Source organism: Bos indicus x Bos taurus, chromosome 22, assembly GCF_003369695.1.
Source record: "Bos indicus x Bos taurus breed Angus x Brahman F1 hybrid chromosome 22, Bos_hybrid_MaternalHap_v2.0, whole genome shotgun sequence".
Classification (NCBI taxonomy): Eukaryota; Metazoa; Chordata; class Mammalia; order Artiodactyla; family Bovidae; genus Bos; species Bos indicus x Bos taurus.
The window spans coordinates 13,452,504-13,464,551 of NC_040097.1; the positions used below are offsets into that span (position 1 = coordinate 13,452,504).

The window sequence follows — 12,048 nt, forward strand, 5'->3', positions numbered from 1 at the left end:
TTGGAGCATTTGATTCATGTCAGGCAAAAGAAGCAATGCTAAGAAAAGACTTCATTTCTAAAATGATGGGGTTTGGCAGTTTTCGCATGACCTGGGCCCATTAGATCCCAGGGAGGCAGTGAGCTACTTTGATCAGCCCCATGTAGGGCACGTAATCTCACTGCCATTTACATTGACCTGAGCTGTCAGAAGAGGATGTAAAGGCCTGACACAGTTAAGGAAGAAAGCCGAGCTCTGTAATTCCACCCAGAAGAGGCGAATAGATCTGGGTCTGGGTGTCAGAACTACTGGTGGGGCTCCCTGACGGTGAGACAAGGTCTCAGCCTGGGGGCTCAGAAATGCAGCATTGGGCTATTCTTTTTTCTTTTTTGGTGGATGATGCCGTCATGGTATTTTTTGAAGCTAAGCTCACACTTCTCTGTTGCATATGATGTAGATGCAGTGGTTCTTGTCTTCAAGGTCCTAACAATCTTCAGATAATACAAGACAACGCCTCATAGGTTCACCTTCCCAACTTAGAGCAGGAAGTCTGGAAAGCAGGGCAGCACATTGCCCCTCTCTGCCCCTTTCACGGCCTCATGGGTAGTTAGTACTCAAGCATTTGTTGTTACGATTTACTTTCATGATTAAATGCAAATGGTGCAACGTTTAACTCTGAGGTGGCAAAGAGTTTTGACTCAAATGCCCACTCCATTCCAGGGGTGATGCCCAATTGGGCAGCGTGTGCAGCTGTGTTAGGGGACAGTGGGGGGCTGCCGACTGGAGACTGGTGAGGAGTGTCTGCTGCAGGGGTGCCTGGGGAGCAGAGGCAGTATGTACCTGGGGGTCATTTGTCTTCCCCGATAAGTGCATCATGCTTATGAAAGCAGGAGCAGAAGAGCACTCAAAGGAAATGAAACTCCTCAGTCTTTCCTGAAAGGGTGGAGTAGGCTTTAGATCAGTAGAAAGAAGTGCTTTCAGTGATGGAGAGGAGCAGCAGAGACCAGAAGTTCCAATGAGTGTGACGTGTATGCAGGGTGTTCTGGGAGCTGACGCACTGGAGCAGAGGGAGTCGTGGAGGAGGAGGCGGAGTCGGGTGGGATGGAGGCCCTTTGTCTGGTGGGGTAACGCATCAGGTGGTCGTTGGTATGTATAGCACAGACAGATTGTGTAGAGGTCCTTGGGGATGCCAGATGGAGGAATGGAGACGTGATACAGTCCTCTGCTTTTCAAGAAGCTTTCCCAAATGCTCCAGACACAATTAGTTGTTCCAATCCATATCTCCCTACAGGATATTCCCAGTGCTCTACTTTAGCTGTGATCATTGTCTGCTGTGTCTATAAACATTTACATATACATCTGCTGTTCTCCTTTAGGACATGGACAGTGTCTTAGTTACCACTGATCTCCAGTGCTCAGGACCACGTCTGGTATGGAATAGACACCCAGTGAATATGGTTGAGTTAAACTGAAATAGGGTTCCTGAACTGCCAGCCAAGATGGGGCAGATCTGGGCAGTGCCTTTGTGGTGAAGCTGGGTGAGAAAGTGAATGGCTGCAAACCATAGAATGTACCTACCTGCTACCAAGGGGTCCCAGGACGAGTGGAATGGGAGGCAAGGCAAGTCTGAGGCATCAAGTTTACAGGAGTGTATAGAGTCCCAGAAACCACGTAGGGTTGAGGACAACAACATGAATGAGATGGAAGAATGAAGTCAGGAAAACTGAGTCTCAGTGAATTCCTAGAGGCAGCTGCTTGCAGGGCTCTTGGGTCCTAAGCCTAGAGAACCATTCCTAAGCCTGTGGGCCAAAGGGAGTCATCCAAGGAGTTGAATCTCTTGAGAAGTGAGGAGCTGCTGAAGAGTCTCTTTAGATTCTTTAACTTTCAGAGAAGCAGAGTGATTCTGTAGGCCCCTGATATTTACCTAGGACTTTAGTTAGCAACTGACCCAAAACCCAGCCTAAACTGGCTCAGTTTATTGGCTTTTGTAACTGAAAAGCCCAAAGTCTGGAGAGAAGTTTGGCTTCAGGTTCCAGGTTCAGCTTGATCCAGGGACTCATATGGTGTCATCAGAGCCGGGCGCTTGCCTCTGTCTTTCCGTTTGACTCCCTCTCCTCATCTTTAGCCTCGACTTCCCTTGGTGTTGGCTTTTCATCTTTATGTTCTCCTGGCAACTCCAGGCTTGTAGCCTCAAAGAGCTCAGTAGAGCCAGTGGCAGAACGTCTGGCCTAGCGGCTGAGTGAAACCCAGGATTAGTTCTGACTGGACCTGGTTGGTGGGCATTGGGTCACGTGCCTATCCCTGGGCTACTAACCTGGGTCACAGGCCACCCCTGAGGCCCCTGGGCTGAAAGTAGGGAAGAAGCAATTCTCAGAGGACAGTCAGGAAGCTGTTACCCTGTGAGTTTTGCTAGGTAACAAGAACCGTAAGGAGCCACCCCCTGCCAGTGGCTTGCTTTAGCTCCTGCAGCCTCTGTACCGCCAGTGAGTGGGGAGGCCACAAGAGAAAGGGCCCTGTCAGCTTCATCTGACTTCTTCCCACCAATCAGATGTCTTTGAGTTTGGTCTCCATGGAGCAGTCAGCCAGGGCACTCACTGGCCACCTCCATTTGTCATCTCAGGTACCTTCTGGATGACATCCTGTGCAGTGGCCCTGCCCAGCCTGGGTGGTCACTTGGCTGGCATCGGTCCTGTAAGCTTTCTGTCCCATCTCCTGATCCTCCTGTTGGGATTCTACTTCCAGAGCCTTGAAGTGTGGCCTCTCCCTGTCCTGTTACCAGAGGCCTCTGATGGCGAGTGTCTGACCATTCGCAGGGCTCTTTCAGACTTCACTTAATTTGGTTTTCACTGTCACCTGGGTGGGAAGGATGAGTGTCCCGGTTTTATAGATGAGGAAACTGAGAGGCAGGGGGGCAGATGACTCAGCTGAGAGGCACAAGAAATGGACTCAGTCGCGTGTGCTCTTCAATGTGTACTTTTAAACCAAAGGTGAAGAAGAAGGAAGGCACACTGACTATTCCAGCCAGTCTCTTAACATAAGTCTGGCGCCCAGCTACCCACTGGCAGCCGTCTAAGACTTCGTTCACACTCGCAGAGGAAAGCCTCACCTCTGTTTACATGCTAGTTCTCTGAGGGGAGGCCATCTGCTGTCCCCCCTGCCGTGGTCTCCAGCAGAGTTTACAGGAGGTTGAATCACACATAGAAACCCTGTACGAGTGGCTAAATGTGTCTCAGGTGACACATTGCTGAGAGCACCTCCTGGAATGTGAGGCAGCAGGTGTGAGGGTCTCTCAGTGACCTCAGGTGACCTGTTCACCTGACAAGGCAGCAGCTTCTCCTGGATCTTGCTGCTCCTGGTTGGTCATCCTCCCCAGCATCCCTGGGCCCTCCTTCTGAAGTGGCCTCCTTCTGAAGCCTGAGTCTGGACACTGCTGCTCATGTCATCAAGAGTTGTAGTTTCCCGGCTGGAAGACGTCATCATTCAGACTTCTTGTTTTACAGATGAGAAATGGAAGCCAGGCCTCAGAACCACCCCAGGTCCATGTGTCCCTTGGTTCCTTTGGTTGCCCCTCCCCTCACACCTGTGCTCCTGCAGCCCTGGACCTCTCATCGCCCTTGACCGATTTGCCTTTGTGGGTGCTCCTCTCTCCTACGAGGCTGGGAGGTCATGGTACAGAGTGGAAGCTGTAAGGTTCTTCCTGGGTGTTTAGTCATGGGTGTTTTCCTGGGACAGGGCCTGTAGTATTGTTATGGGTGGGATGTCTGTATCCCCACATGTTGATGTGTTCAAAACTCAACCCTAATAGGGTGGTGTTTGAGGGTGGGGCCTTTGGGGAGTGATTAGGGTTAGATTAGGTCTTGAGGATGGGGCCCTCATGATGGGATTAGTGCCCTGAGAAGAGGAGGAAGGGTGAACTCTCTATGTGTACATTTCTACCAAGGAAAGGCCAGATGAGGACAGCATGAGAAGCCAGCCTTCCACAAGCCAGAAAAAGTGTTCTCACCAGACACCAGATCAACTGACACCTTGATGTTGGACTTCTCAGCCTCCAGACTGAGAAATAAGCCTCTGTTATTTAAGCCAGCCGGCCGATGGTATTTTGTTACGGCAGCCTGAGCCGACTAAAAAAATTACGGAACATCTTAGCAGGAAAGGCCGTTGACTAATGTTTGGTCAGAACCTCTCATTTTGCCCATTTATCTCCTCATTTATAAATATCGAGTATCTGTTTTTGTGACAGACTTGGAAATACAGTGATGTATGAAATAGAAATGGTCCCTGATTTTATAAGAAATTATCATTTATTGGAATAGACAAGTATCAAAGAGGTAGTTTTTTTTTTTAATTTAAATTTTCCGTTGTGAAGAGTGCTGTGCAGAAATATGGTGAGCTTTGCCAGCATATACCAGTGGGCCTGAATTTTGTCTGGGAGGTCAGCAGAGGTTTTGCTGAGAAAGTGTCATTTAAGCTGAGCTTTGAAGGACAGATGGAACTTAGCATGATGTAAAGGCAGGAATTAGGTGAGGCTGGAGGGAGGCATCCTGTGGTGAAGAACAGGATGTGGACCTGAGTGAGTCGAGCCTAAGTGGGGCTAGCAGAATACAGATGCAACTCCAGGCCCTGTGTTCTCTCCACAGCTCCGTGCTGGGCTTGTGTCAGTCCCGGGTCAGGGTTGTGTGCTCACCAGAGATGGGCGTTGACACCTGTAGGGGTAGGGCTAGCACACAAGGTGGGTGAAGCAGAATGGACCGAGGTGTGGAGAAGGGAAAGCATGAACTTGGGAGCATAGTGGAAGGGAGCAGGTCAGCCCGTGACGTGCAGTGGATGCTCTTGCAGGAGAGGAGTGAGGAGGCTGGAAGGGACAGAAGGGTGGAAGGTAAGGGTGTTCACAGGGGCTCCAGCTGGCATTGAAAGGAAGGACCTGGGAGACGCTGGGATCAGCTGTTCTCTACAGTCTGACTGTTGAGCCCAGGCTTGTTCTAGGAAGGGTTTTTGGTAATTTAGAAAGATTCCTGTCCTGCTTGTTTTGCTTTTTGGTACATATGCGAGAATCCTAAGTTCTCATGTTTTTATAGCCCCCTTTCAGTCTGGCCTTGTTGCTTAATGCCTTGTCTTTTTTTTTTTTTTTTTTCTTTTCTACCTCCTATTGGGACCCATGAGTACTTTATGTGTGCCCTGTATGGTGTTGGAAAGTGAAAATGTTAGTTGCTCAGTCATTTCTGATTTTTTGTGACTGCATGGACTGTAACCCACCAGGCTCGTCTGTCCATGGAATTCTCCAGGCAAGAATACTGAAGTGGGTTGCCATTTCCTTCTCCAGGGGATCTTCCTGACCCAGGGGTCAAACCTGGGTCTTCTGCTTTACAGGAAGATTCTTTACCATCTGAGCCATCAGAGACCGGTATGGTGCTGGATGCTGGGATTACAAAGACAGTTAGAAATGATCTCTGCCTATAAGGAGCCCAGGTGGAGGACCCAGAAGGGATGTGTGTGTGAATGGGGAGACTCTGTGTCTTTTACTGCCAGGGTGTATGCCAGGAGACCTCTGCAAAGACTTGAGCCTTAGGGGTGATGAGCAAAGCAAAGAGATAAGCCTTACCTGGCTCACGAAGCCTCTGTTGATCTTTTGACAGCAGGTGGGGACTTCTGTGAGGGTAGGGCCAGGCTTTCTGAGGGAGACACAGGTGCTCAGGGATGCATGAATGGAGAGAGATTCATGATGGATGAATGTTTGTATCACAGTGCTAGTAAAGGGATCCTTGAAAATAGGACAGCTGACCTCCAAGTACAGGTAAGGATCCTGGCATCAACTGTTCCCTGCTAGTTGAGTTTCTGTTTCTCAAGGCTCTGTATGGGGTTAACTGGTTTAGAGACTCTTGCTTTAGAGCCTCTCCTGCTTGGTGAAACCTCACTGTTGAAAGAAGGTAAATCAGGTTTCAGAATTAGATGTTCAGCTTTCATTTCTCTAGTGACTTGGGTCTCATAGGGGACTTTCATCCACATAACAGAGTGGTCTCTGGTGAAGACTTGGTGCTTTCTGCTTTCTTAAAAGATGGTTTGGCTGGCCCTGCTCATCCAGGATCCCCTGTTAGTGAGGTGGATCCCTGCTGGTGTCTGGGTGGGTGTGCCTGGCAAATGCAGGGAAATTGGGGTACAAGAATTATGTACTCTTCTTGTTTGGCCTGGAGTAGGGCTTTTAAGTGGAGAAGGCAATGGCACCCCACTCCAGTACTCTTGCCTGGAAAATCCCATGGACGGAGGAGCCTGGTAGGCTGCAGTCCATGGGGTCACTAAGAGTCAGACACGACTGAGCGACTTCAGTTTCACTTTTCTCTTTTCATGCACTGGAGAAGGAAATGGCAACCCACTCCAGTATTCTTGCCTGGAGAATCCCAGGGATGACGGAGCCTGATGGGCTGCTGTCTATGGGGTCGCACAGAGTCGGACACGACTGAAGCGACTTAGCATAGCATAGCATAGCATAGGGCTTTTAAGATACAGCCCCTGCCCAGGGGCCACCTCACTTCATGTTCATCTCTGGAGGGCTCGCTTGCCTCTCTTCAGTCGCTGCATTCCTTCATCCTTACCGTGGTGGCTTCCTTGTGCTCCCACCCACCTGGGACTCTGGCTGCGTGTCTCCTCTGTGCAGCCTCTCACTGTCCTTCACCCAGGTGCGTGTTCTCACCCTATCTGGTAAAGAACCTGGCCTTTTCTGGTGGCTTCCTTTCAAATCACTAACCAGCATTCTTTTCTCAAGTGAGCAATCCTCTTGTGAAGTAATTACCTCCCCTTCTAAGGATTGTTGTTTTGCAAGATTTTTCTTTAACACTGCATTTGCTTAACGTAGAAGGGTATTTGTTTCCTAAGAGTCCTTTTGAACAGCAGGATTGGGGGCCAGGATGACCTGGCTTCTAGGCAGATTGGTCTGCCATGCTCTTCAGGCTGTGATTGGTCAGCTGGCATCATGGTAGAATCTCTGTAGTAAAGAACTGCATTAAAGCAAGGTTACATTTCATATAATCAATTCCATCAAGTAATGTGCGGAGGATTTTGGAAAGAGAAGCCAAAAATCTTCAAAAAGGAGAGAGGGGAGGATGAGAGAGGGATAAAAGAGCCCTAAACAATTCAGTTTCACAAATAGCCCTTGTATTATTGTGGCAAAATTACTTATAAGTAAAAGCTGCAGAGGGAAAACAAGCTGTGTTTGGTAGGTGTAGTGTACTCTCTGTTCCCTATCTTGTTTGTCTGCTCTAAAGTATAGTGCTGTGTTGACGTAGAGACGTTACTGCTCTGAATATTGATGGGAGCAAAAGCCTTTTTTTTTCTTTCTGTTTGGCCCAGTAAATAAAGCAGAAAGGATAAAAAGGGAAGAAGAATTGTAAAATCGACATGCTGTTTCCTGCTTATCTTGTTCCCTTACAATTCTAACTAACTCTCAAAAACATCCTGACGGTCTACCTTTGGTGGCCAGGGTCCAATTTGAGGGCAGCAGATTGGTTTATTCAGAGAGTTTTGCTTCTGGTTAAATCTTCTCCTTTTAGGTCTCTAAGTTAGGGTCACTACCTCATCAAAGCCTTCCCGAATCTCTCCTCTGCAGTCAGTAGTGACGTCGGTCACTGTTCTTCAGAACATCCACAGTGGCCTGAGTGTATACCCCGTGGGAGCTCACCAGCTGGGGATGTGGCGGTGAATGGGAAAATGAGCCCTTGCTCTCACGAGGCTCACAGGGACTCCAGAGAGTAAACAGAGGAGTCCTTGGAGGTCTGCCTGGGGGACAAAGTGGCACACATGCTGTTGCTCTGGGAGATTTCAGCTGCTCACCCCAGCCTGGAGGGTGTGGCTGCTGTGCAGAGGGAGTAGGTCATGGTCCAAGAAGGTCTTGCAGCCTGGTGAAGGGTGGTGTGGGGTACACGGGATGAGCCAGACCGAGAGAGGACCTATTGGGCGATCTGGAGGAAGCATGAGTGTGGGGGCTGGGGATGAGCAAGACTTTTAAAATTGAAAACACATGGACTCGGGCTAACTTTCACCACAAAGGAATTTATTAGACCACTCGGATGGTGTTCTGAGGATCAAGTGGTGCTCTTGAGGGCATGTGAGGAATGACACGGACCTGAAGGGAAGAACTGATGAACTGGCTTTTCAGCATGACCACTGGGGAGTGGAGAACGGGGATAAAGGCTGGGGTACCTCCAGGGTTGGACAGTTCCCTGCTGGTAAACAGGAAGAATGCAGTGGCAAAACTCAGGGAAGTCCCATCTGGGACTCGTCTGCGATGGAGGGGTAGTACTCTGGTGGCAGCTAGAGCCCAGGGTGGCCTAGACAAAACATTGCTTCTGTGGAGCAAAGCAAGTCCTTGCAGGAGTGGTGGTGGTTTAGTCGCTCAGTTGTGTCTGACTCTGCAACCCCGTGGACTGCAGCATGCCAGGCTTCCCTATCCTTCACTATCTCCTGGAGCTTGCTCAAGCTCATGTCCATTGAGTTGGTGATGCCATCCAACCATTTCATCCTCTGTCATCCCCTTCTCCTTCTGTCTTCAGTCTTTCCCAGCATCAGTGTCTTTTCTAATGAGTCGGCTGTTTGCATCAGGTGACCAAAGTATTGGAGCTTCAGTTTCAGCAGGGGAGAAAGGGTCTAACCCTTTGGCCTTATCAGAGGGCAGAACTGCTTATCAAGGTGCAGAACTGTTCTTTGTCAGTTCCCTCTCCTGCAATATCTTCTGTGTATCACATCTGAAACCCTTACCTCCTGCACTGGACTAAACGTTTCAAAGATAGGAACACTGTGATGATGTTTTTCTTATCTTGGCTCCTGGAGTGGGGCCCATCGTGGAGAAGAGGTGCTCACTAAGTATTTCCTGAGTCAAATTTATTTGCCCTCTTGCACTAGGCATCTTAATAAGTGAATTCCATGACTTCTGTTTTCCTGAGGCATTGGTAGCTTTCCTCAGGGCTCACAGAGAATTAATATTAGCAGAGGACTTTATGGTCCATGTAAAAGAGTTTTAATTAGGATTTTTCACTTAGTTGTTCTTTAAGTAGCTTTTTGCCAGCACATACCTCTTGTAAAATTGACCTCATACATCTCAACAGTCCATATTTCTTTTGAAACCCAAGCCATACAAAGAAAACCTTAGTAAAAGAGGAAAGAACTAACATTTTGAGACTTGCTGTTGGATGCATTTTCTACAATTCTTGGAATTACGTAAGTTGGAATCAGAAAGATTCTGAGATTCCCATAGCATGAGGGTGGCATCTCAGAGATCTGTGGCAGTAAGATGAAAGTGGCTACTGAGTCTGTTACGGGCATTCCAGGACTGAGCCCAGGCTCCCTGGGAATGTGTGTGGTTACCCATCAGCACTGTCAGCTGGGAGAGGTGGCACACCAATAAGGTGGCCATGGGCTTGCCATCCTGAATCCCCTCCTCCCACACCCTTACTGTGCAGGTGAGGAAATGCAGGTCCAGAGGACAGGAGGGGCTTGCTGAGGTCATCTTGCTGCTCAGTGACAAAGCCGATCCTGACCTAGAAGTCAAGGTGGAAACCCAAGAGGAAGAGAGGGTCAAAGCAGACACATCTTCCTTTCTTCCCAAGGACATTCTGTTCAAAGCCCCGAGGGAATCTTTGTAGCACCCTTGGGCTTTCCTGGGGGCCTGATTGGGCGAGCTTAGGAGGAAAACATGCTGCGTTTTGCAAATGTGCAGAAATAACAAACACGCGGTTATGTCCTAGGCAGGGTCACCATGCACACATCAAGGCAGGTGGCAAGGAGCGAGCGTGCAGTCCAGGATGAAAAGTGCTTTACACGTAGTTGCTTATGAGACAGTCAGTGTTAGAATTAAAATGCCTTCTTGCTCCAGGTGTAGTGTTAATTGTTCATTTCTCATAATAAAACTTGGCTTGGAGTTAAAAGCTAGTATTTCTGAGACACTGATTCTAACCCCTATTTCTTTTTCTTCTTCTCCCCCACCCCCAATTTTTTGTTTTGTTTCTTTGTTTCTCTTCACAGGAAAAAGTAGAATATGCCTTCCTGATTATTTTTACAGTCGAAACATTTTTGAAGATTATAGCATATGGATTATTGCTACATCCTAATGCTTATGTTAGGAATGGATGGAATTTACTGGATTTTGTTATAGTCATAGTAGGGTAAGTCCCTTTTATTTGGGGAAGTGTTTTTTTGGAACATGGAAGGTGGGGAGTAACAGAAAACAGTATTTTAAGGGCACAGGCTTGATGCTTTATGCTGGTGATTGTAGCCAGAACCTGTCAGGAGTTCTTTGAAGCCTGGCGATGCCAGAGACCAATTTGAAATTCTCTCATTGCTGTTACTCCCTCTTTGAGGAACGTGTTAAGGAAGGAAGTTCAAGCTCAGCTAGTGATGTGAGAGGGTTCTTCTTACAAGGCCTTGGGCCTTTACAAATAGGCCAGCTCTGCTGGTGATTTGAGTCCAATGTGTAGAGCTCTTATACTTAACACCCTGTTAAGTTAAAAAACCAAAATAAAGCAGTAATAAATCCTTCATAGCAGTGAGATACTCTGCTATTTAACATCCCTTGAGCAAAGCTATTAATTTTTTTCTGCTGCCTTGGGGAAAAGATTTGGCACACTACTATCCCATTTCAAGTAACAAAACAAGAGCTTGAAAAATGTCAGATATCCGGCATGAAGTGAAATAAGCCAGAAAATGCAGAGAAGCAGACACTATCCCCGCATCCTGTCACAGGAAGAAGACACCAACAGTTTGAGTTAAAGGAGAATGTTAAAAACCAGTGGCCTGTGTTAGTTTGGTCCTTCAACACCTGGAAATGTTTCCAGCAAGAGAGAAATGAATCAGTGTCAGAGGAATGCTGGGTCTTTGGACCAAATACCTACACAGGAAAATAAGATCTATCCCTTCACTCAGTCTTAGTTGCCTAGCTGTAAGATGGGTTGTTCCTAAAATGGTATGTATTCCCATAGAGAGAAATTATTAAATGGGCTTTCTGTTTTCATCTCCATAACTTCATTCAAATGCTTTTTGCAGTTGAGCAGGGTGATTTTTTCTTTTGGATTATTATTTATCATGAATCCTTTACTTTTTCATGGGAGACTAATAGTGCTGGATATTTGGAGAGTGGGATAAATTTTGAGCCTCTTCTTTCAAATCTAGGAAGATAGAGTGGGATCCAAAATGGTAGCCCAACAGTATTATTAGACTTATGGAAAAAAATACTAACTTTTGCAAAAGCCACCCTAGTACACTGGACCCTAAGGCATTATGGCAAAGATAGTGCAACTGAAATGAACAGGCAGTTGATATGTATCACACCTTCCTGTATTTGGTGAACTCTAACAAAGAATGGCAAGCAGGAGCCTTACAGGCCTCTCGGTTCTGGAATAATCTTGGTGTAACTCTCCTGACTCTGGACCGTCTGTTCATCTTAGCTCCATTTCTTTTGTCCCACCCTGCAATCAACTTTCCATCTGGAGGCACTTTTCCGACTATCATACAGCACAAAGACAGGGAGGGAATCAAGCAGAGAGTGGCGATCTCATTGAGTTGCAGAGACAGAGACGAGAGTTTAGGAAGGTTGAGATGGCTAAAATTGGAGAGGCATGGTATGGGAGCAGCGAGGGACCTATTCAGAGAAAGAGGTCCATAAATATGCCTTGGGGCCCTCTTGAGGTTTGGCTGAAGCCTAAGCTACACATACATGGGATGATAGTCCATAAGTCCAGGCAAAGAATACTACTAGGGAAAAAGGAAGAGCTGGGGGCTACAGCTGACTAATAACTAGGGTTCATATAGGTCTGGGATTTGTTCAAGTTATAACCAACCAGAGTGGAAAGACCTTGTTGAACACCCTGGACTGTCAGTAGAAACCCCAGAAGGGCCATCAATAGTACAGCTAAACTAACTCTTGAGTGAGTGTTGGCAAACTGTGATCAGTGGGCCGAATTCAACCTGCTACCAATGTTTGTAAATAAAGTTTTATTGTAACACAGTCACAAGCATTTGTTTACATAGTTGAGTTATGCGGTTTAGGTCCAGAAAGCCTAAAATATTTACTGTCTGGCCCCTTACAAA

The 12,048-nt window shown here is 47.4% G+C and overlaps 1 protein-coding gene across 18 annotated transcripts in view; it reads left to right on the top strand.

Annotated features, from left to right (window-relative positions):
- The window catches only part of CACNA1D (calcium voltage-gated channel subunit alpha1 D), a 348,426-nt gene that overhangs the window by 170,756 nt on the left and 165,622 nt on the right, over positions 1–12,048 (top strand). For all 18 annotated transcript variants that reach the window (XM_027522551.1, XM_027522557.1, XM_027522562.1 and 15 more), the window contains exon 4: positions 9,988–10,127. In XM_027522551.1, the coding sequence (XP_027378352.1) occupies positions 9,988–10,127 (140 nt within the window). The remainder of the gene's footprint in view (positions 1–9,987; positions 10,128–12,048) is intronic.